This window comes from Camelus dromedarius, chromosome 3, assembly GCF_036321535.1.
Source record: "Camelus dromedarius isolate mCamDro1 chromosome 3, mCamDro1.pat, whole genome shotgun sequence".
Classification (NCBI taxonomy): domain Eukaryota; kingdom Metazoa; phylum Chordata; class Mammalia; order Artiodactyla; family Camelidae; genus Camelus; species Camelus dromedarius.
This window is the reverse complement of record NC_087438.1, coordinates 3,510,606-3,536,171: the sequence shown is the minus strand read 5'-3', so window position 1 is coordinate 3,536,171 and position 25,566 is coordinate 3,510,606. Positions and strand designations below refer to the sequence as shown.

At 50.5% G+C, this 25,566-nt stretch overlaps 1 protein-coding gene across 3 annotated transcripts in view; it reads right to left on the bottom strand.

Annotated features, from left to right (window-relative positions):
* The window catches only part of ADAMTS16 (ADAM metallopeptidase with thrombospondin type 1 motif 16), a 153,621-nt gene that overhangs the window by 36,343 nt on the left and 91,712 nt on the right, over positions 1-25,566 (bottom strand). For all 3 annotated transcript variants that reach the window (XM_064479296.1, XM_031442923.2, XM_064479300.1), the window contains one exon: positions 6,275-6,401. In XM_064479296.1, coding sequence (XP_064335366.1) covers positions 6,275-6,401 — 127 coding nt within the window. The remainder of the gene's footprint in view (positions 1-6,274; positions 6,402-25,566) is intronic.

Below are 25,566 nucleotides of genomic sequence, written 5' to 3'. Positions count from 1 at the left end.
GGGGGCGCCGACGCTCCGCTACTCAGCCGTGATGCTCCGCTGACCGGGGCCTCGCTGATGTTTTGAGATCATCTTCCTCCAGCGAGGAGGCTCCTGGACTCCCAGCTCTCCGCCCCCGCGGAGATTTAAGGCCTGGGGATCCCATCCCCGAGGCTGTGTGAGCCTTAGACGTGGCCGTGCGCTCACGTGGATGCGGATGGACGAGGACAGAGGGTGTGAGGGCTTCCAACCAGCAGAGCAGTTTTGTCGTTCATAGAAGTCAAAAACAAGAAGGCCCGTGGATTAAGGTGTTTTAAAGACTCTGCTCTCCAATCCTTTGGGGAGCTTCCTTCACGTCGAACATGAAACACCACAGTGAACTCTGCTGTATCCTCCCTGCCCTGGACTCAGCCAAAAACTGGGGTTGGGGGTGAGCAGGGAGGCTGAGTGTTGCAGCTCCGAAGTGCAGCTGCTGCCGCTTGTGAGGCCAGAGAGAAGGCGTGGACACCGGGCTGGAGAGGGCCTCTGACCAACGCCCCGCAAGAGACACAGTTAGTAAGAAAGACAAGCACTTTCCTTGTTGGAAAAATAAAATGTGGGTCTGCTGCCCACTTAATCAAGAACAAAAAAATCTGTCAGTATTCTGGGCAAGAGAGAAATGTATATTACATTTCAGCTTTTTAAATTAAGACGTATTTTCCCAAGTCAATTGTTGAAATAAAAAGACATGCACTCCAGTATTCACAGCAGCACTATTTACAACAGCCAAGACATGGAAGCAATCTAAGCGTGCATCCACAGATGACTGGATAAAGAAGTTATGGTGTATTTATATAATGGAATACTACTCAGCCATAAAAAAGAAGAAAATAACATTGTTTGCAGCAACATGGATGGAGCTGGAAATCATCAATACTAAGGGAAGTAAGCCAGAAAGAGAAAGAGAAATATCATATGATGTCACTCATATGTGGAATCTAAAAAAATACAAAAGATGACACTAATGAACTTATTTACAAAACAGAGACAGACATAGAAGACAAACTTATGGTTGCCAGTGGGGAAAAGAGTGGGGAGGGATAAATTGGGAGTTCAGGATTTGTAGTTGCATACTACTATATATGAAATAGATACCAAGGTCCTCCTGTAGAGCACAGGGAAGTATACTCAATACCTTGTCATGCCTATAGTGACAAAGAATATGAAAAGGAATGTGTATATATATGCATAAGTGCATCACTATGCTGTACACCAGAAATTCTCACAACATTGTAAATCGACTACACTTCACTTAAATGAACACATAAATAAATAAAAGGACAACCCATGAGGATGGATGCATATAATATCGGTTCATCCTTGTGTCTGTCATTGGTAGTTTGCTTCACAGACTGAATCAATGACTACGTGACCTGTTTCTCCTTTTATAGCCGAAATTAAAAGCACATGTACTGCGCGGAGGGCTTCTCCCTGGATTCCCTCAGCAAATCTTCACCCTACCTTGCGCGGATTACCTGCCAGGCGGGCCTGGCTACTGCGGGGATTTGAACCCAGGTAGGTGGCAGCCCCATCCACAGCTTTGACCAGGGTGCGAGCTGGTGCACGCGCCATGCTGCTCTGGCCCCTTGGCACAAGCCAGGAGGACCAAGTCCGCGCCAGGAAAGGGGTCTGATGCAGAAGAGTTGTGGGTTGGGAGCTGTGATATCTCCTTCCACCTGGAGGCCCCTGTGCTCGCTGGGGAGGGGTGGGGGGTGGGGGTGGGGTCGTGGGGGGTGAGGGGCGGGAACTGTGAACCAACGGGCAGGCCCCACCCTCGTCCTCCTCAGGAGTCTCCCGGCAGGGACGCAGGGCATTAGCTTTACCGCCAGGCTTTTTATTGTCTCCCAAAGTTTCCTCTTTCAGAGAAATGCAAATATTCAAAAATATTAGATGCATAAATCCAAGAATTGGGTAAGATGGGGGCCTCCGGACTTTGTAGGGTGACATGGGGCCCCGCGACTGCATTTTCTCCCAGCTGTTCCCACATCAGTGCCAACGTCCACTAGACTCATCTTTTTGCCTGAGTGGTACCTTTGCTCTCAGCACACAAAGCTGTTGACAGCTTCCTACCTGAGTAAGTGCAGCGTATAGGACAGAGAAGAACCCGGAGACCTCATTGGCTCTGGGCCCCTGACAACCAAGAGACAAACTGTATGGAGGTGGAGGTGGCCCAGTGAGAGAGACAACTGGCCAGACAGGGACTTACAGGAAAAATTAGCAAAGTACAAACATATATATATTTATAGTAGAGCTTAAGGAAAACCAGACACCCATTTAAAACTCTTTCTTGCAAGGAATCCCTAAGCACGAAGGGAAAGGGGCATCGGGAAGTAACTAGGGCGGCTTCTGGGGGAAGCAGGTGTTGGCCCCGAGTGCAGGAGGGAAGGCAGAGAGAGCAGGGAGAGTGGCAGGTGGCGTGGGTGGGAGGAGAGGTGCCCGTTGTCTGACACCCATCTCTGAGGTCTGAGGTCACAGGCTGAGAGTGTGAGATGGAGAAGAAGGGAGCTGGAGGAGGCGGGAGGTGACGTAAAGGCACTGTCCTGGGAAGGACCAGATGTCCAGGGAGGGGTGTCAGGACCGCCCACTGTCCTGGTGTCCATGGATGCCAGTGGCTGTGCATTCAGGTGGCTTGTGAATTTCTGGCAGCCGTTGGCTCCTGAGCCCCATGTGGAGCAGAGGGATGAGCGAGGTGTTGCCAGGTTGGGTTTTCTGGGCAACTAGAGTTGGACAAGGGGGTTCAGCAGGCTGGACAATAGGGGGTGGAAAGACGGTCCTCCCTGGTGAGACAAAAGGACAGCTTGAGTGGGGATCCAGGAGACCATGAGCTGCAACCACAAAGAGGCTGTGGCCAGCAGGGGGCGTTGGGAACCAAGGCCTCACAGGGGTGGCACGTTGGAGGCAGGAGAGGGAGACCAAGGAAGCACGGCTCAAACACGGGGGAGAAGCTGTTCCCTTCTCACCGAAGGCTGTGCTGGAGGCACTTGGGGGCGGGTGGGGCAGCTCTGCCCCAGGAGGTGTCAGGGATTCTGCTGCCTCCCTCTTGGGACTCCCGTGCTCTGGCCACGTGGCTGGAGCTGCCACTAACGCCAGCTCTGCTGTTGCCCACGGAGACGGGACAGACACAGGAGAAAGAGCCTTTGCGGGACCTGCATGGAAGGCACCTGCATCACTCCTGCTCGCATCCCACTAGCTGGGCGGTGAGCTGGGAGGAAGAATGGGGAGTGTCCAACTGGGCATCCGTGTGCGAGTGAGTGAGAGAATGTGCGTAGGTGCGAGTGTGGGAGCGTGCAAGAGTGAGTGTTGGGGGTCTGTTAACGACCAGAGAGAGAAAATGCACGTGGAGGGGCCCCTCCTGGCCATCCTGGATGACCAGGCAACTGAGCTTCTGACGGGACCTCAGTTTCTAAAGCTACAACGCAGAAAAAGAACATATACATGTGTGACCAAATCACTGTGCTGTACACCAGAAACCAGCGCCACACTGTAGATCAACTCTGCTTCAATACCAAAAAGAGTAATACAGACACTGCTGCTCCTGGGGCAGCCCTTGAAGGAGGCAGGCCCCAGGCGGGTCCTTTGCATGAGAGACGGTGGAAACATACCAGCAAGGCTGACTGTGTATTAAGGGACAGTCAGTTAAGCAGTATCTTATTTTTCGGGGCAGCATTTCAAATAGGACTGGCCAGGCTCACCTGCGGCACCTGCGCAGGGGGAGTGGGGCCACGAGCCTCATGCTCAGGGCACGCGTCTGCACACGTTTTCTCTTTGTCATCTTACAGCTGAGGAAGGTGGGGCCCGGAAGGTGAAGCCACTTTCCCGGGGCCACGCCCCTCGCCTGTGTCACCCTGGCTCATCCCCCGATTCCACAAGCGTTTACTGAGAGCCAGACACAGCGTTTGTCCCTTGGGATATGTCAGGAGGCAAAACTAAGATCTGACCTCAGAGGGATTTTTCCAGAATCGTAAGGATGAAAATTCTGCACCAGGAACAAAGATATCTAAATGGACACAGAGATGATGATGGAAGTCATGCAAAACGGTCCAGGGTAACGGCAACTTGCCGCGGCCATGTAGGGGTTGCTGGGATTCCCTCACTGACCTCAGTGGCAGGTGGTGTTCTGATACCTGCACAGGATGGGACTGTAGCCGTGGCCTGTCATCAGGAGTGACAGTGCACAGGTGGCAGCGGGGCATCCCCTTGGATGCCCTCCCTGAGGGCCCATCACCAGGAGGCGGCCCCGGGAGAGGAAGGCGGAGCGCCCAGCTTTCTCCCCCTGCGGTGGGGCTGACCCAGTCCTCTCCTGCATCCCAGGGGGACCCCTGCACGTCTGGTGGATGCAGAGAGGCCTGTTCAGGGATGTCCCAGCCATCACGTCACATGCGAGTTGTGTGATGCTTAAAATCACAAAGTGGGGAGCCCAGGGGTGGGTGACTTAGTCCGGGGGTGGAGCGAGCGTTCCCTCGTGCTTACTGTAAAAGGCATCACCACGCCCAGCTGGCAGGGTGCCACGCGAGCACCAAATACTCCCGGTTGGCCTGAGCTTTCACGTGCTGACAGATTCACTCTCACACGGGGCCACTCAGTTCAGTTTCTCCTGCACATAAAAGTCACACACACACACACACACACCCCTCTTAGTCTAAGTTAGTGAGGTTTTTCTACTTCTCAGCATGCTTAACTGCGTTCCTGGAGGTGCCCTAGACTGCGCTGCCTTGGCAAGAACTCAGTGCAAAGAGAACTTCAGTGTAGGCAGCACTGACATCCTCCTTGGCAAGGCTCCTTGGAGATGCGATCGGAGGTCACAGCGATGCACACAGTGTCACCTGGAACACTGGGCAGAGGAGGTCACGTTGGTGCAACAACTCAGCAGCCCGGGGGAGCCCTGCCTGTCTGGCCCCTCGTTTCCTTCGGACAGGAGGCTCATTTTCTCAGAAACGGTACTGTGCCAGCCACAGGGTTCACTTCCTGAACCGTCCTGGAGGGCGGGCATTTGGTGTGTCGCTTCAGGCACAGAAGGAGCCCATGGTGGCCGTGCTCCTGTCCGTGCAGCCCTGCACACCCCTCGGGGGCTCCTGGACCATCTGCAGGGTCTCTGACAGACGTGAGACCTGGGCCAGAGGCTGCATCAACCCCAGGAGCCTCCTTCAGGCGGGAAGAATTCCCAGGCAGGCTCCAAGGCCTAGGGGGTGATGGGTGAGGGGCCTGAAGCACTGGATTCCTTATGCAAGTTTTGACCCTCGTCTCTCTCACTGTCACGCTGCAGGGCGTGTGGCGAGGAACCAGCTGAGTCAGGGCCACTGGCCGTATAAGGTGGCCGGTCCCCAGCTTCTGAGGGACGACGGATCTTCCAGGGAGGCCCTCCCCCTTCCTAGTGCTGGGGGGCAAGGTCCCAGCCCCTCAGATGCTGGTCCGTGATCTCCATGTCTATCCAGGGATGCACGCAGCTCAGAGCGAAGGGAGGCAGCGCCTCCCACACGCCTGGGTTTCACCGTCTCCGGGAAAGGCAGTGGGCGTGGCGCTTCTGAGCGGCTCAGCAAAGCCAGCGCTCCTGGCTCTTTGGAATCAAGACGGGTGAGGTCACATGGATGGTGATGAGTGCCTTGCCGTCTGCAGGGTCTGGCTGGAGTGAGACTTCCATTCTGTAACCACGGTGGGTGACCCCCAACCCCTCTGTGGACACGAAGCAGGCGAGAGGCGGGGAGACTAGGATGTGCCCGGGCTTGAGGGCTGCCAAGGGCAGGGCCGGACCACGGCCCCTCTTGGGGTCCTTCCCCATCCCCGTCTCGGGGAACCTGCGCTTCATTTAGGAACATGCAGGGGCGGCAGGACCGACGACAGGTGAGCGGGGTGACACCTGCCTTCTGCGGCCGGGCTCGTGCGCCGTGTCCACTGCTCCCCCGCCGCCGGGGCGGCCCCGCGAGTGGGTTCTTGTGACACGTGTCACTCAGAAAGAAAAGGAAACAGCGGAGAGGCGGGAGGCTGAGAGCGAGCGCGTCCCCGGGTGCCGCCTGCAGGGACACAGCACAGCGCCGCCTGCACGAGAGCCTCCGCCACGCTGACAGGGGTTCCCGGGGGGCTTGCTGCCGGCCCCCCCACCTGGCCCCCGGGGCCCGCGGCCCTGGGTCTCTCGGCCTCCATGGTTACGGATTACCTGGCCGGGGTTCGCGCTCCCACGCCCCAGGCTGCGGAGCACCGAGGACTCGGCGTTACGCTTGCAAAGCTCTGACCCGCGTTCAGAGGAACCCGGCGCGCTCACCTGGGGGGGCAGGCAGACACTTTGCAGGGCGTGACCCCCGCGGCAGGCCGGGTGTCGGGGCTGCAGAAGGACGCGTTCACGGGGAATCTCAGGTCTCTGTAGCAGCCTCCTCGCGTGGTCATGTGCCCTGTGTGAGACAGTGGGGTGCTCAGCAAAGGCTCACAAACGTGGAACGCGCCCCCCAGGGAAAGGCAGGCAGAGGGCTAATGAAATCTCTATTTTGAAAAACCTGCCGTGTTTCCAGGCCCCTGTTCTAGCCACGGGGCTGACCACTGACAGTCTGCTTTTCTGAGCTGTCTGGGCGATTTTTACCCGTGAGTTTCATCAGTTCTAAGGTGGCTTGTACCTTCCCCCTACATTTTAACATCTTTAAACACGTGTCTTGCTTTCGGTGCCAGCGTAGATTTGATGAAGCCGTCTATTACTTTTCTGTTGTTTCTAGAGTTGGGAACACCCGTCATTTCTCAGAACAAACACAATACTAAGTACACTCACTTGTGTTTCCATTCGAGAGGTAACAGCAGGAAACGGACAAGAATAAAACAGAAAGAAACACAGGCAACAGGGTGATAAGCTCTTCACCACCAGAGACTTCACAGAGCAAAACCCCACTGCGGGCGCAGCAGACTGGGAACTCGTGATGACTTAGGCGTCGCACCCCACAAGGTCAGTGGAAATGGAAGCTGCTCTGATCCCCAGCCTCCCTCTGCCTCCCAGTGCTGTTCAGGCTTTCTGAATGTCCCTAAATGTGCTCCATCGTTCAGGGCATCAAATTTACCAAACAAGAGGCACCTAGAATAGTCAGAACCATAGACGCAGAAAGTAGGAAGCTGCTTGCCAAGGCCTGGGGCAGGGAGGATGGGGAGTTAGTGCTCCGTGGGCACAGAGTTTCAGTCTGGGAAGAAGAAGAAGATTTAGAGATGGGGGTGGTGACGGCTGCACACCAATGTGAACGTGCGTCATACCACTGAATGGTGCGCTCAGAAAAAGAATCAAACCGGTGTTGATTTTAAATGAACACAATTCATATTAAGATTAAACATGATTTTATCACTGTTCTCAGAAAACAGATGGAGGTCCACTGTCCGCATGGCCCGCCCAGGTCTCCCTCCTCACCTCAGCCCAAGCCGCACGTCTCAGAAGGACCGGGTCCCACCCCGATCCCCCTGAGGTAGGTGACCAGAGGCCTCCTCGCAAAGGAAGGGACCCGAGACATGGTTCCAGAGCAGCAGACGTGGCTTCAGGTGTAACAGTCTCTAACCTCAGTTCCATAAGAAGCCAAGTCCTTCTTTACTTAAGGAAAATGACACGTCCCTAAAACGTGCATGGAAACAAGTCTGACGCTTGGCTTTGCTTTGTCAAAAGGAATGAGGCGAGTGAATGGGGAAAGTTAGCTTCTCTAGAGAATCAGGTTTCTTGAGCAGCAGGAGGAGAGGAGTCCTCCTGGGTCCCAAGCACGGAGCCCATGCGTCTGAGCCCTGGACCATTCCTGCTGGGGTCCAGCCCCATGGGCGCTGATGGGGGACACTGGAGGTGACAGAGGACCCTCGTGGTCTTGTCCAATGATTCAGCTCCCTGCCAACTTGACACGATCACATCTCAACCCAGTTAGACAGTTTTTACTGAGTGCTCTCCCATGTGAATTTGCAACTATACTGTCCCAATTTTAATGATCTCTCATCAGGAAGGGCTTGTTAAAAATGCCTTTAATAAAGGCCATGGGATGCTTCTGCAGAAACATAAGAACATTTACTTAAATGTGTTGAGACTTTTGATGTGAGTATTTCTACAAAAGAACAAGATTTAAGTCATGTAGAGCGAATGCCCCTGAACAGCCACAAGAAGAAAGTCAAAAGGAACGTCAGTCCCACGAGGCAGAAGAATCATAAATGAAAACAAACATTTCAAAGCTCTGCTAAGATCACAGCCCCAGCACCTGTTTTAATACACAGACTTAGGGAAATTGAAGTCAGGGGGCTCGGTGACTTGCGTGGGATGCGGGCAGCAGACAAAGCCATGGAGCCCTGGTGGCCACAGCTCTCCTGGGGAGGTGCGGAGGGCGGGAGCCACACCAGGCACTGTGGCCACCGATGCTTCCCGCTGAGCTTCACCGCGAAAGGAAGCATGTCCTGGAAATCAGTCTGTCCCAGAGTCCTCCGCGCTGTACCGAGACAGCCGTGTGCCCTGTCACCACGTCACACACAGAACGGGTACGAGCGTGTAGTGACGGGCACTGGAGGAGGTGCCCCGTGTCTCACGCTCCAAGCCTTGCACTGGTTCACCCTGGCCTGTTTCCCCAGAAGTGCTTTCCTGGGCCTCACGCTGACCGTACAGGGTGGATGTCTGACCCGCCAAAGCCTCCTGCCCTGTGTCGCCAGGCTGCCTCCTGGAACCACAGACCCGGCTGTCTAATGAGTAGCCAGTACACAGACATCCATTTCAGAGCAGGCTTCCCCCAGGCCCCCTGCCCAGGGGTCTGTGGTCTTGCTTTTCTCTTTAAACTCCACACGTCCTAGCCTTGTCCTCCAGCCCCACTGTGTCCCTCTCCTGCTGGCCTCCGCCCTGGTCCTCTGACTCCCTCGGCCCATCCACAGGCTGCCTCTCTACCTGGAGCACAGTCCTCACGGCCACTCCCAACACACCTGGCAGAGGACTTCGCATCCCTTTAAGTCAGACTCACACACGCCTCCGAATTCCTGTGCTCAGCGGCCCTCGGACTCGAGTGCTCATCTGAACCCTCTCGTAAGTTAAAACACAGGATTCTGGCTCGTCTGGAGCCTCTGACTCAGTGGGTTGGGGGGTGGGGGGCCTGAGGACTTACATTTCTAGCTGAGGCACCAGGGACCGCACTCTGATAACCCCTGCTCTCGGCAGGACTGGAAGCCATGAATTTTACACCTCAGGTTCCAAGGATGTGATACAGTCAAAAACAAAATTTTGGTCTTTGTCCCTGGTTCTTGGCACACAGATTCTAGAACCTTTGGAGTGCCTTTTGTCTGCTAATGAGCTGACTGGTGAAGGGGTCCCTAGATAGTTCGTGGGCAGAGCTGGTCCCCAGAAAGATGAAGGAGTGTGAGACGGTTTTCATCCCATCCCTGACCTCTGGGGCGAGGAGATGGGCTGGAGATTTAGTTCAACTACCAATGGCCAGTGACTTAATCAGCCCTGCCTGTGTGATGAGGTCGCCATGGAAACCCCTAAACAACAGGGTTCAGAGAGCCTCCAGGCTGGGGAAGCATCCACACGCCGGGAGGATGGCACACCCCCACTTCATGGGGTCTGGAACCCTACCCCTCCCGGGTCCCTCTTTATCTGGCTGCTCCCTTGTGTCTTTTACAGTAAACCAGGGGTGGTGACTGACAAAAGTGCCCCCCTTAGTCTGTTAGCCCCTGAGGCAAGCGATCGAACCTGAAGGGGTCAGAGCCTGGAACCCGCAGATTTGCAGCCACACCAGATGGAAGGCTTGAAAATGGTGCCAGAAGTGGGGGCAGTGTTGTGGACCCGCGCCCTCAGCCTGGGGGGTCGGACCGTAATTCTAGGTAGACAGTGCCGGGGTTGAGTTGAACTGTAAGGCGCTCTGTGGCTGGAAAATCGCAGAATGGTTGTTGGCGTGGGAAAACCCACGTTTGCTGTCAGAAGAGCTGTGAGTAAAGACTGGTCATGCCAGGCTAGCCCAGGTTTGTCCCAGAAAAATGATAAGGGCAACACTTTTCCCTCTGCAAAGCATCCCACTTTGGGCAAGATGTTATCTGGTGAACCCAATGACAAAATTCAGTTGACAAGTATGTGTCACGTCTCAAATCACATTCCTGGAGGCAGAGAGTGCGGCTTGCGTAGATTAACTGGTTCCCACACTTAGTGAGTAGTTTTTCAGCCATTGGCCAATTTCATTATATTCAGTAACAAGTAAGCTCCAGCAAGTTGATGCAGTCAACCCTCCTCCTCTGAGGGTTTTCAATCAGCTGATTCGACCAACCACAGGTAGAAAATATTAGGAAAAAAACTGCAGAAATTTCCAAAAAATGAACTTGAATTTGTCTCATGCCAGCAACTATTTATGTAGCATTTACATTGTATTTACAACTACGTACATAGAATTTACACTGTATTAGGTATTATAAGTAATCTAGAAATGATTAAAAGTATATGGGGGGATGTGTGTAGGTTATATGCAAATACCACACCATTTTTTATAAGGGACTGGAGCATCTGTGAATTCTGGCATCTGTGTGGGGGGTCCTGGAACGAATACAGAGGGGTGACTGGGGTGAGTTAACCAATGCTTAGCCAAAAATTCATCCAAGTAGGAGTCTATTCCCTTCTTTATATAGTGCTTAGGGTGGACTGGGGATAGTTCAGATGACTCACCATATATCAATGCAGAGATGAAATCTGAATCAGTGTTTTCTGAACCTATTTTTCCACTTGCTAACAGGGAATAAGAGACTATTAAGTTAGAGAAAAAGAAACACGTGTCATTTTATAGCTATTCTGTACAGAATCTCGTGAACTCCCTTAAATTAAGCCGGATAATCTGATAACCCAATTTACATGAGGACGTACTGAGCGAGGGCACGCTTTTCCCAAACTGTTAGTGGTCAGTTCTCATAAATAGAGAAGGAATTAATCTTTCCTTTCCACTTACATGACAATTTAGAAGTCCATTTTTTAAAATTCTTTAACCAAAGTCTTCTGGCTTTTCAGGAGGTGTGACTCTATAAATAACGACTTCAGTTTGGTTTCCAGTTTTGAAACTGAAGACACATGAAATTCAGTCCTTACGCTCGAGAAGGAATCAGGCCTTAACAACCACTAATGGTTCTGAGCAAGGTATAGGCTTTTAATCAAGCAAACAGGACACTGTTTTGCTTTGAAATAGAAACAGAATTTTACCTCATTAATGTACTTATTCTTCTTTCTTACTGGAGACCTTTGTTTGGCCTCAGTGTCAGCGACATAGCCAAATTGTTGCCTTTACTTGGATAAGAGGGGAATCTACTGCTAGTCAGTCATGGAGTAACATAGTAACAATGTGCTAGAAAGAATATAGTCAGAAGGAAGACACTGAATTTGTCCAACGCATGTCCAAGTTCTGACTCCACCAGTTACTTTTTTTAGCTGGGGCCATTGGAGACCTTTCATTTTCCCTAGTGGGAATTACTGGCATCTTAGGTCACAATAGGACTTGCTGTGCAGCGTGGTTGCCCGTATTGGAAGACTTTTAGCATCCTTGGATCCTGCCCACCAGATGCCTATCACTACCTACCCCCACTCACCATGGCAACCAAAACGCCCACACCAATTTCCAAGTGTCCCCTCCGAGGGACAGTGCAGTCTTTGGGTGAGAACATAACAGATCACGAGCAGATAAGGAAGAAATTATATGGTTAGGAAAAGACAGGGAAAATGTAAAGAGTTGCCTGGAAATTTTTAGCAATTAGTGGAAAGAGAATAAAAAAGGACAGTGGTCATCAGGTTCACAGTAAAATTCATTCTAGGAAATGACTAATGAAGGAAATGCTATAAAACAGAATTTGTGATGTGTAGCTAAAAGTAAGATTCAGAAGGCATTTCATGGTCTTAAATACTTATATTGATAACGATAGATATGAATGGAAATAAATGAACTTAATACCTAACTAGGATGTTAGAGAAAAGGACAGCTCAAGGAAGCAGAGAGAAGGAATTATACAGATTGGAACAGAAGTCAGTATATTAGAAAATGAACAGACATCAGTATATTTGAATGTAGATGAAAGTGTGGAGCAGAAGTCCACATGTTAGCAAAGAGAACATGGTAAGTCCAAGAGCTGATCTTTTTGGGGAGAGGGGTGGTCCTCAAACATAACAACCTGCACCCCAGTGCACTGCCCTCTTCCTCGCTCTCCCTGGATGACGGGGCTGGTGTCGGGGCTGCAGTCTCTGCATCTCCTGTCTCGAGGCTGTCGGGTAGATCCCAGTGAGAGTCATGAGCACAGGATGTGGGAGCAGAGGGAGGACGAACCACAGCATCACGTCCCCGGCCGCGGTGCTATGCCCTTGGCTTTGGCAGATGTGGGGTCTGCTGTCATCTCCAGACATTGTCCTGGGGATCACCTGCTCCAGTGCTAGCTTAGCTCAAACCCTCACCAGCGATTCCTGGAATGTCCTACACCTTCCACCTGTTTAACAGCTGGAGCAACTCGGAGAGCTACGTGCGTCTCTCTCTGACCTTTCCTCCCCCAACCTTTCCAAGCATTTTGTGAGCAAATGATCCTTCATATTAAATACCTTCCTGCTTGAGGTCCCTAGGACAGTTTCTGTGTTCCTGGCTGAGCAGTCATTGACATACTAACTTAGTGAAGAAAATAAACAATCAGCATGAATATGCAAGATAAGAAATGAGAGTAAGAAAATATGTGCAGGTAGAAAAAAATAAAAATGATTCCATCAAGGCACTTTGTTCAAATATATAAAAATTCTATTTAAAATCCCACAGAAAAAGATGGCTTGCTTAATTAGCAAAACTACCCCTAAAAAAGATAAATAACCTAAGTGGCCTAATTACCATACATAATATAAAAAAATTATCAAAGATCAAACTCCTGAAAAAGCAACAGCTTTAGATGCTTCAAGTAAATTCTACCAAGTGTAGATAAAATAGATACCTGTTTAAATAGAGCATACAAAAAAGAAAGGTTTACACCATTTAAAACAATTTCGTATATTTTAGCATGTAAAGAAAAACTATAGCTCAATAGTACTTGGGAATATTAATGTAAAAAATACCAAATAAATTAAGAGAGGCAGAATCAAGTAGCAATGGGGAAAGCAAAACCCCTGACGTCACTGATAGTAATCCCTAGTAGGAACATAAGAATGGTTCAGTACTTGGAAAATTGGCTAATATATTTCACCCTTTTAATAGATTAAAGAACAAACATAAAGTTTACCACAAATGTAACACAGTTCAGCATGTGACAAATTCTGCCTCGATTTTGGCAAAAATGTTTATAAAATAGACAACTGGTGAGTATCTACTCTCATCTATATATTTGTATATTTGCATGAGTTTATGTGTATGCATATCTGCATCTGTCTATCTAGACAGGCAGATAAATATTTACATGTTTATTTAAACCTAGAAGCCACAGTTATGGTAAACACTAGAAACATTCCCAAAAGGTCAGGGATAAGAAAAAAAAAATATTATCACTTTAGTTAAGGTCATTTTGGAAATACTGGCCCACACAATTAGACAAGATAAAAGAATAAGGAATATGAACATGACAGCAGGAGAGAGACTGCTATCTATACGTGTATATATATATATGTGTATACATATGTGTGTATATATATATATGTGTGTGTGTGTATGACCATATACCGAGATGTCTAGATCTATCCGTATCTATATATTCTAGAAGACTTAAGCGAACAGACATGAAATGAGTCTCTTGACTATTGGAGGTGGAGAGAAAGAGCTAGAGAAGGATGATGACAGACTCTTGTTAAGTAGAAAAATGGACACAGGCTGAGTCCAGAAAGACCAGAGAGATCTTTAAAACAAAGAGGAAACAATGCCTGTTGCTGAGATGGTAGAATTTGCTCTGGGGGTTGCAATCCAAGTGAATGTGTCCAGCAGCTGTCACTGGTGGGAGACTAAGAAGAGCGTGGCGATTTCTATCAAAAGACCATCCTGAGTAGTGATGATGGGGAAAGGCCTGAGGGCAAACCAGCACTCTAGGGGAGGCCACAGAGACACAGGTGGTGGCTTTGCGGTACACTGAAGGACCCTGAGAGACACAACCAGGGAGAAGAATGTGCTCATAATGGAAGGAGGCAAATGGGCCAGACAGATGGTGGAAATTAAGGGCAGAGAAAGTCTGAAGTGATGAGGGGGTGACTGTGAAGAGGCCTGCGGGGAGGCCAGGAAGAGGGGACTGAGAAAGGGCTGCGACGTGGTTTGTGACAGGGTGGTGGTCATGGCTGGACGCGCTCTCAGAAATGAACTGTGAGGCAGGTGGGATAAGCAGCAGGTGGCTCCCGGCTGGGAACAGAGCAGGACGTGAAGATTACTCTCATGGAAAGTTTGGCAATGAAAGGTGAGAGAGAAAAAGTGAAGAGTGAGGGAATGAAAGAAGAGTCACTCTAAGACTGAGGAGGCCTGAGCGTATCTGGGGTGAAGGGGGGCAGAGTGACCCTGAGCGAGAGAAAGGGTACGTTTGGTGGTGAGAAGTGTGTTTGGTGGGTAGTGGGTAGAGAGTATCAGTGGAGAATCAGGTGTGGGAAGGCAGGGTGTCTCCTTGGGGAAGAAGAACCCGAGAGAATGAGTAGCAGGGACTTTTGCTGCGGGCTGGTGGGAACGGGCTGATATTCACATTTGATGTAACCCGCTGGCATGGAGGATGGAGGCTGTCTACCTGTATGTGCAGAAGTAGCTGGTGCGGAGAGACACTCGGAACCGATTACAGCAGGACGCCATACTTGGTCTGGCTTCCAGCCGGCTTCGGAGGGCAGTTAAAGCGTTGCCTTTAATCTATAACCTACAAGGATCAGGGGGGCGTGGGTCCAGTTAGCAGGAACCTCTCCCCTCCTTTTACAAAACCACCACGATTAAAATCACATGGGTCCCCAGACTCTCATCCTGGGTGTTTGCCAGGAAAGTTCTTGTCTTCAATTCTCCCACTCATCCACTAAGGTCATCTTACCTCACCTTCCAAAGAGCACAAAGCAGGGACCTTTGACCATCACAGTCCCTGGTGGGAAATCGACTGACATTTAAAAATTAAGTGCAGTACTCAGCGAAGTTACTGCTATTCTTTTAGAATCAGCTCTTCCCAGGGACGTGGTCCTCCCTTGTGATCCTTGAATACCAGGGACTCAGAGATGCCTGTGGGGGCGGGGTTCTGGGGGCTCTGGGCAGGGGGCTAGCCCTAGCCAGTGGGTTTGCATACAATGTGTTTGGAAAGAAGTCTCCCGGGAGAAACACAATTGAAAGGGGCTCCCTGAGCCAGCAGTTCTCAAAGGTTTCAAGACCACCGCTGGAGCTCTTAGTAAAGCACAGTCTGCTGGCCCACCCTTCCTTGTCCCTAAGGTTTCTGATTAAGCGGGTCAGGGGTGGGAATTCCTATCAAATCTTAAAGTGATGATAATGCTGGCCTGGGATCCTACAATGCCAACAACAATACATCTCAGTTATTTTCCACATAACTTTGCATCAAGTGTCCTTAAACGGGTGGGACCCTAGGTTTGTGAAAGTGAAATCAGGATCTTTATACTCCGTGTCTCAGAGCTCATGCTGCTGATCAAACTGTGCCCACAAACACACAAAAGGGGAGGGGTGTCCAAGCTATTTATAAGTAGCGTTTTCCCAAGAGAAACCATCTTAGTCTTTTAGGAACTACCCCTTCCAAATACTCTCCAAAAAAGTAGAGCCAAAATGTGTCATTTCTAGGGAAATTTTGGAGGCAAAAGGAAGGATTCACTATTTACAGTTCATATGAAGTATGAAAATAAACAGAAACCTCATTTAAAATGGAGTCAGGAGGCCAGAAGGGGGAGGGCTCATCCCTACCACGCGACGTCAACTGCATTACCAACTGGAGGAGAGGCACCTCGCATCTCCAACAGGAAGAAAGTCATTCCTTCACTAGAAGCAGAAGAAAGGAAGTTCTCCTTGCCTGGCAACAGCCCAGCCAATGAGAAACTGCCGCAACTCAGCCAATGAAAAGTCACTATACTTCAAACACCCAGTTTCCTCCAATAAAGTTTTTTTTTTTGAACAGCCCCCTCAGCTCCCTCTTCTCCTCTGTAGAAGCGTTCCTCTTCTTTGTTCTCTGGACTTGCCTGTAGTTGGACATCAACTGCATGTCCAGAACTGCAGTTCTTTGCTGGTCCCTGATAAACCCATTTTGCTGCTAAAATAACTGGCTATTAATTGTTTTAGGTCAATGAAAGAATCAATAGTGCTTGAATATATTTGCTCAAGAATGTGAACTCCCACATTAAAAATGAGCTATTGACTTAATACACAAGGAGGAACTCTTTGCAAATGATGGCTACAGAGGATGTGATTAACATGAGGAAAGATTACTGAAGGAACTTCTAAAGGAGGGCACATACCTGTAAACCTGAACGTGGGGAGGAGAGATGGAACAGGATTTATTAAAACGTTGGCAGTGACTTTGGGGCAGAGGACAATTTATCTTCTCTATTTTCCATGTTTATGACATTTGTAATAAAACAGAATTCCAACATCTACAGATTGAGGCCTTCATGAAAATGCACACCCCCTCTTGCTGACATCCTGGGCAGTCTTCTCTCAAGGACACAAGGCCATGAGGGATGCGGCAGGAGGGGCCTGACCTCCCAGGTGACTCTCACCTGACCTCCTGTTGGCCTGCAGCCTGTCTGCCCACCTGATCTGGCCTCTCCTTCCCCTTCCTGCTCTTTGCCCCTAGAAGACTCAGCGTCGAAAGCCTGAGAGACCAGGGCAGGAGGAGCTGACATTCTGGTTTCTTTTTTGATCCGTCTGGTAATTGTTGATTGACACGGAAAATCACACCAGAAAGTGTATCAGAGGCCTCGTCAAACACACACCACACACGCACCCCAGGGTGCTGGGCCTGCTCAGGGTCCCTCCTCAGCAGAGGGCAGGCGGAAGGCTGGCTGCAGGTGCATCCCAGGTGTCAAAAACACGCCCGGCTGCTTGGGGAAAAGTTCCGATTATGCTTTGAGGAACTATATTTCACAGTTAGTCCAGGGCTGTAGAGAATCTCATGAGATCAGAAGGTCTGCTTCACTTGAGAACTGAAAATCTGAGCCCACGGGCCTGGCCAAGATCACCTGCATGTCTTTCCATCTCCCTGATTTTGTCCCTTTATTTCTGGATGGCTCCTCTCAGATCAGTTCTCCCGTACGCGCTCCCTCTGGATCCACTCTCCAGCTCCCGCTTTTCTGCCGTCTACTCATTACATCGGGCTGACCTCTATTCCAGCTGTCCAGCAACCTCACCTGGAGGAAAACTGGTGAACTAAACATGAACCAAAAGAAACAGCCCTCGTGCCCGTGGGTAGTGTCTGTGCCTGCGTGTCACAGGGTTTTCCTTGGGTCCTTAATCAGAGACTTTGCTCACAAGATGCATGTGATCTGCACACCCAGGATCTTGGGATGGGCATTCACCTGGACTTAAAGTTCTCAGTTCTGGGATCTGGACGGCTTACAGGCTGGCATGTTGTCAAAGACAGACACTAGGACGGCAGGCTGGATGGAGACAGGGAGAACAAAATCCCTCAGACCGATGTCAGAGCGCCCGTGGAACCACAGTCTGGGGCGTCCCGTAGGGACAAAGGTCTCTGCCAGGTCAGGAGATCGAGGCTGCCACTGTGGACAGGCCCACGGGCTGCCGGAAACACCACGTGCCAGGACTGGACTCCACGTGCTGACCTGCGTCCGCCCGGGAGAGGCGCGCCCCACCAGGAGCCCGGGCAATCAGAAGGCATCTTGCAAGACCACTTCCCTCCATCATCTTTCAGTGCTGCAGAAGCGAAGCGAGCTCATCCCCCACCCAGACGGAAGCCCCGAGGCAGCACTTCCTGCAGCTTCGCCCGCTCGTCCGGAGCCGCCAGCCTGCGCGCTCCGTGGGCACGGACACACCAGACACGCTGCACACGCCTCTCCGAGTGTGTGCGTGTGCACCACACGTGCCTGCGCACACGTGTGTACCACAGCGCCCGTGACACTGAAGACGGCGGCGCAGTCCAGAATCAGGAGGGCCGTGTCCCTCAGCCCTGCCTGGGCCCATGTGACGAGCACCATGGTGAAACCCCCTCCTGCTGTACGAGCTGAGGGGCTTAAATGGTCCAAGTTCTTAAGCAAAGCTGTGACGCTAACGGAAAGCAGAGATGCTGACGTCTGTTTGGCCAGACTAAGTGTTCGGGGTTTACAGGCATTCTCGCCTCTGATCCTTCAAGGAGCCCTATCCTGTCAATTACATTATTATCCTTATTTTATAGATGGGCTCACGGAGGCGTAAAAGGCTTAAGTAGCTCAGAAGGTCAAGAGTCTCAAAGAGGCTGGGCCGGCACGCGGCCCCTGGCAGTCTGGCCAAAACCCCACACCACGTGTTCCAGCCTTTACATGACGGCTTACCGCCTGGCCTGATCCTTCTGCCCAACGTGATGCGCACGTGTGGAAATGTTAACCCCTTGTTTGATTTTCACTTGAGCTAGAAAAGGATTCACAGCATTCTCTGTTCCAGAGCTCTTCCTGTCCTGGAGGACCATTTCTTAAACTGTATCTTGCGGGGAGCTGGGTATAAGACTGGCAGTAAGGGGACTTGAATTCGAAGCCCTGCTCCCTTCTTCATGGCCAGGAGCAGGCGGCCAGGGGCCTGAGGCCGCCCCGGGAAGCCGCCCCAGGGGTTCACAGCAGGCCGACCCACCTCCCCATTTCCAGACACGGCCTTCACGTATTTATGAATCAAGAAGTGGTTGAGATTCTGCATTCGTCCATGGTGCCGCGGATGCGCTGGGCACTGGGCTAAACCCTGAGGTCACAGCAGCTAGTAACGAACGCAAACCTCACCAAAACCACCACCAAAGATGTCACAGAATCTAAACCTCGGGGAGAATGTAGCAAGTAACAGAAACAGACGTGAACCCACGTCAGACGTCAGGTGCAACAGGACCAGGGAGACACACTTCTGGGCAGGGAAGCGGACAGCGCTGCTGCTCTCGGGTGCGGGGACCGCGGCCTGCCCCCCAGGGCCTCCCGGAGCGGACAGCTGGTGGGCAGAGCACGGTGAAGGCGGACCAGACGTGCAGGAGACAGCGCACCTGGGCTACAGAGAGCCCTTCCTCAGACCCAAGGAAAGTTCAAAACACTGAGAAACCTCACAGAAATGAAACTGGTGCAGAACAGAATCAAAACTAAAGCGAGGGAGAGAAAGGCTGAGGCAGCGCTCAGCCCAGCAGCTTCGGGGATGATGAGGGGTGAGGACGCGTGTCACAGATTCTTCCGTCTGCAGGACACCTCTTGACTGCCAGGCGAGTGCCCAGAGCCCGGGCCTTCTGCGTTGGCTCACTCAGGTGCCTCCATAAAAAACACCCTTCCAGTCACAACGTGGCCATTCACCACTGTTTCTGCATTTGCAAAAGGAGACGTGCACCCGATGTCTCTGCATTTTGTTTCCATGGAGATGAAGTCAGATGGGGAATGAAGGGGTGAAGCCAAGGCGGGCTGTGGGGCCTCCGGCCTGCAGGCTGCGGGTGTGCTGGGCGCACGGACACACACAGACGGACAGATGAAACACTACGCGCCCGGGGCCTGCCGGGTGGGCCAGCGACGCCCAGACCCCAGACTACCAAAACTGAACCGGCCAGGCTCTACTGCACACTGCCTTGACCCCAGGGCTCCTTAGCGACCTCAGGCATCAAAGAGGAGTGTGCACACCTCCTCCCAGGTGTGCACCATCCCCGGTGCAGGCCCTCAGGCATCAACGCGGGCCCTGACCAGGCGGGGACTTACTTGCCTGCCGATCTGAGGCTGCTGGGGCCCGCTCCAGGCTCTGGATCTCAGATCGAGTCATAGCATTTTCCAAAAGACAAGATCTCCCCTGGGACTGAGCCTGGGGACACTAGGCACTGTGCTTTATCCCACACTCAGATGGTCAGGGACCTAGCAGTTCAGCAGTGCACCAAGGGTGGATGAATTTTGGAGGTCAAATCTGTTTGTAGGCAGCAGGGATGCTCGAGGTTTTAATTAAAAAGTAATGTTAACTACTATATGTAAAACAGATAAAAAACAAATTTCTTCTGCAAGCACAGGGAACTATATTCAATGTCTTGTAGTAACCGATAATGAGAAAGAACATGAAAATGAATATAAGTATGTATACGTATGGCTGGGGCACTGAGCGGCACCCCAGAAACTGACACACTGTAACTGACTACACTTCAATAAAATAAACTAATGTTCCACATAAACAGTAGTAGATACAAGGTGAATGTAAATGTTTCTCCCTTTGTTTCCAAACATCTGGATATCGTGAGAAAATAAAAATACTGACAGCCATAGGCCCAAAGGTATCCAGGTTCTATTTTTACACTAGGTTTTCGGTAATTATGTTTTCATAAGAGTTTCCTGTGGAGGGGGTCTCCTCGGCCACCTAGCTGAGTGTTCACGGGGACTCAGGTATCGCTTCTCTGACTGAGGGCGCATCTGTAAAGCCATTTCTCGACGGTGCTTACCCCCTCTCAACTCTTTGTCAGAAAGAAAAATCACATGGTCCACGGGAATGTCCACAGCCGCCAAACTCCCGAAATGGTCCGTATTAATAGATAAGAGAGAAGAAGTGTATAAAATTCAAAGAAGAAAGGAAGAAAGTCAGAGAGAAGAATCCTTTAACTGGGGAGAGCCCAGAGCTGGACCCCGGCCACGGAAGGTGCGAGTTTAGTGAGTGATGGCCTCAGATTCGTTTTACGGAAGCCAGCTCTGGCCAGCTCTTTGGGAATCACTGAAAAAAATCTTCATATTTTGCCAGTAGCTGGAAGAGTGGTATTCAGTTTTAAAGACTGGGATTATATCAAAGAATCTCTATGTTTTCAGTAATTCTAAAGATGGCATGAATCCCAACTGTTGCCAAAAGCCTTCTTCTTTTGTAAAGGAAATGAAACCAATCATTTAAGTAAGACTACACAGAAACCTGGAAAATATCCCACAAACAAAGCATGTGTTTTCACGAGACGCATACATCATCTCTGCCACAAGTGCTAAATGTATCACGGACATGTAACGCCTGCATGTGGAAGGATCCTGGAAGCGGAGGAGGGAAGGTAACTCCAGGAAAGCAGAGTGGGTGTGAATTCCTGGGAACAGCTCAGGGTCTAAGTGATTCCTGGGCGTGCTTCAGTGACAGCTCTGCCTGGCATGGTCATGCCGTGCACATGGCACCCTAAAGCACACCAGAGCTTGGAGGGTGGTGATGATGGTCATTTACGGATGTCTGTGACATCCTTGTGTGTCTGTTCTGCTTAGCAAGAAACTGGCCCAACTAACCGATTTCCCTGACAGCACTGACCTGTCCGAAAGGACAGCGGCACATGCCGCTCACCTTGCTGTAGGTATTAGCATCTTTAAGGTTCCAGGTTTGGTTACCAGAAAAGCAGGCAGCAGGACTTGAAACCCACATGTGCACACGCGTCCACCGCGGGAAGGGAGGGGAGGGGAGCCTGCCGGGACCACGTGGCCACCGTGGGCGTGTGAGAGGGGCTGGACCTGGGACAGGACTTGAACTCAATGCCCCTGATGAGGGGAGGTCTGCAGGAAGCGGGGAGACTGGGACTAGGGAAGGGTTCCTGCTTCTTGGGAAGAGTGGATGAGATGGCTTCTCCACCTCACCCTGGACCGTGGGGGGCACTTGAAGAAATGGACAAGAGTGGACAGCACACAGTCCAGGTCCCCCAGGGAAGCATCCCCTCTACAGGGGATGAACTTGTTTTCCCTCTCCTCTGCTTTCTTGAGAGGCAGGGGGACTAAAGAAGGGGGTGTATTTTGTAATTTATCAGGGTCTTCATAAAAGGCATAGAAGTGTTTTTATGAACTTGGCTCAAAGGCGACCCGAGGCAGGGAGGAAAAAGCCAGAATCATTTCAGTTGCTCTCTGGGACCTAGAAGGACAAGCTCAAGCCTTTAGGTAAAGTTTTGCAAAATAAAATGTGCTCTTACTCTAAGATTCAGAACACATAAGGATGCTCGGAAGGTGGGGATGGGGGTGGATCTAATATGAAGCAGTTCCTGTGAAAAAGGTAAGCTGACTTTTAGCCAATTAGATGAGTGGTATGAAGTGTGGATATTCGAGCGCTGTCTCAGACCTCCCCCTCTGACTACGACAGATACTCAAATGCAGCTAACCCGTCACTCTCTGCACCATGTTCCTGGGGTCCCCTCTGAATTCTCATGGACCTCTGCACACCACAGTTTACAATCTCGCGTGTTACGGATGTGTATGTTATAACTCCATCCTCCAGACCGCATGGTTTTGAGGACAGGGCCAGCCTGTATGTTTTTTCTCTATAGACTCAGAATTCAGCACCGTGCCTGGAATTGCTGGGCGGAAGCACTAAGGCCTTGGTTGGGATGCACGGAGGCACCACGTTCCAACTGGCCGTGATGCCAATTAGCCACTCAGCAACAGAGACCCTGGTGTTCCATCATCCAATTCGGAGACAGAGGGAACTAAGCAAAGGTCTCTACATTTTCCCCACGTGGTTTTGAACAGTCTGAGGTTCAGACTGGCACCAATACACATTTGCTGACTGAACAGTGACTGGATGAATGACTGAGTGCGTTCATGTCAACAAAACAATGGCAAGGTTGCTAATTCATATTTCTCCCATTTTCTAAACCTAACCGCTAAACTAACTGAAGTTGAAGCCCTAGAAATACCTGTCGGTGGTGAAGAGAATGAGCCTGGAAAGCGTAAGGGAGCTCGATTCACAGGCCAGCGTCACGATTTGCCTGAGGAGCTCACTGTGAATCAGAACATTTTCATTTGGAAGAAGATGAACGTCCCCAGACACTGGATGCTGCGTATTGGAGAGATTAAACAAAGCTATAAGCCAAGTCTTAGTAAGTCTTTTCACTTGGAAGTAAGTCAGAGGTTTGGAATTAGTTACTATTTGAAATACACAGAACCAGATAGATCACAGAGGCTGATTTTTTTAAAGTGCAGCATCTGTAACTTTGAGAAATGGCTGATGCCATTCCACAGCCACTGCCACATCTAAAAGTCTCTGCCTTAGAGTCGGACACGATCAGCTGAGGTGTTTCCTACCCCCCACCCCAGTACTCTGGGCTGAGTGTCCCACCTCGTGGGTCCTCACCCTGTCCCCAGTGCCCCAGTCAGGGCACAGCCAAGCAGGACTCCCAAAATAAACCCCTGTGGTTGGATCATAAAAGTGGGTGGAAAGGGAAAAAGAGCAGATGCAGCTGTCAGAAAAGAGGACGAGAGGCACCGTGTGCCCTGGGTCCGTCCATAAGTCTCACCTTCTGCAGAGAGATGGGCCCACGAGAACAGACAAGGACACGGGGGCCCTTCCTTGGCTGATGCCCGGAGCTGTTTCTGCAAGAGCTGGGGGAATTCCTAGGTGTCTCCTGCGCGTTCATTAATCCCCTGACTGGTTCCTTTAAAGACCTCCTTGTGGACATTAAAGTCACAAGAAGAGAGTTAAGTAAAAGATGTTCTGGAAGCTCAGAATCCAGGTTATTGGGAGGTCTCTGCAAGTACAAATCTTTGAAATACAAAGCATGCAGATAAAATGAGGGAGACCTGAACCTGACCGGGGCCTCCGGCCTGTGCAGGGTCTTCCTACTTGCAAGCCATGCTGAGGGCTCCCCAGGGCCGTGGATGTGACGAGACACAGCGGGTGCTCAAGTAACTCCAGTAACGTGGTGCTTATTTCCCTCTTGCTCGTGCAGAAAATAAGAAAATCCCGGAGGGCGCGCGAGAGGAGAGAGAGAGAGAAGGGAGAGTGAGGCTGTGCTTCCATCCTTTTAGGAGACAAGGAGGGTCCACCTCAGTGCAAGCCCACAGGGTTTCCAAAGGGCCCTTTCCCAGTGCTCACACGGGGCCTGTGAGCGGACGCTCTGATTAGGTGCTGAGTCCTGGGAGCTGGAAGGCACCTCGGTTTCCACTGGAGGATCATTCAGAAGAGCCACATCCTACACACGGTGATAACGGCGTCCCACGTGCCTTCCAGGTGTTGGACTGAGAAACCCTGATTCCCCAGGAATGTTCCATCCACACTGAAAACCAGCAGCCCCCCCCCCCGTGGACCCTGCCGAGCCACCCTTCAGGCAAACGATCAGGGAATGGGCTGTGGGTTGATTTCCTCTAGAAACAATGTGAGAATCATTCTTTAGGGGCAGTTAGGTGATGTGCAAGCATGCTGATCATTCATGCGGTGTTTTCAGGATCCTGAGACAAGTGACTCGGTCACGGCGCAGGAAACCGAGTCTCCCTCTATATAACTCACTCTTAAGGGAAAGCACGAGGGAAACGGTCCTGACGGAATACGCTCCCTGACCAGCCATCCTTACAGGGCTGCCACGGGACTCAGCACACACATTTCAGCAAACGGAAAGCTACCAGCGAGAGTTCTCAAGTCATGTCCTTACATAAATACAAGGCTTTACAATTCGACTATTATTCTAATCAAATGCTTTTAGATACTCTAAACGGACAGATAAAATCAAGCATAGCCAGTGTGAACCACAGAGTCGTGGGGCGTGGCTCTAAGAGCAGCAGGGGAAAGGACGGGAAGTGAGCAGGAATGGAGACTGGTTTTCCCACGTCGCACCCACAGATGCCCGCGGATGTGGTTCTGCTCTCCTTTTTCTCCTACATGGGCTCATGGCCGGGGCAGGTCGCCCACGTGTTTCTCTAGGTCATTAGAGCCATTTGCTTGCACTCTGCTGGACAGAAGGGAATTCTACCCTTTCCTTAGAAAGCATTTAATGTCAGAATTTATATATGATTTAAATATTTCATTCTTAGTTCACAATGGGAAGAGTTAACACACGTCAGGTTTGTAGTGTTAACTTTTCAGACTCTTTTTTTTTGTTACTCTTTCTGTTTTCCTTTATTTTCTCCATCTCATTTGGAGCAACTATAAATGCATGAGTTCACTTATTTTTTCCTTATTCATTCTTTAGAGTCTTTGTGCGATTCACATTCATGTGCCATTATCTTTTACTTAAATATCTAGTACTGTCTAAATTAATTTCTTAATTACAAAAACCCAGAATGCACAAAGCTGAATCCATTTGTCCATGTGGAAACTTGTCTGGTTTTTATGTCAGATGGAACTTAGTAATTTGTTTCTAAATGTGCAAATATTTCCTCCCCACCCTTCTCCAGATACTACACACTGGCTCTGGCTGGAAGTCCCCCCAGTGAGCCGGCTTTATCAGTTTAGACATGGGCTTAAAATTGCTGTGGTATCACCACGATAAAGCCATCTGCTATCAGGTGAAATTCTTCTTTGTGATGTATTGTTTCTTGTCATTTTCATTGCAACTTTCCTAAAATTCTTATACTTTCTGAGTGAATTTAGGTATATAACTTTACAGCAGATTCCTTTCCAATACTTTTGAACAATGCCATTTGATAAAAACCTCACCCTGGACCACTGTAGTTTCCAAGCAAGTGTCTGCTTCTCACCAACATGAGCTATATAATCATTTGTGTGACTGTCATCTGAATAATCTCAGATAGCAAAGTTACCCTTTAAAAGATCTTCTGTTAGATGA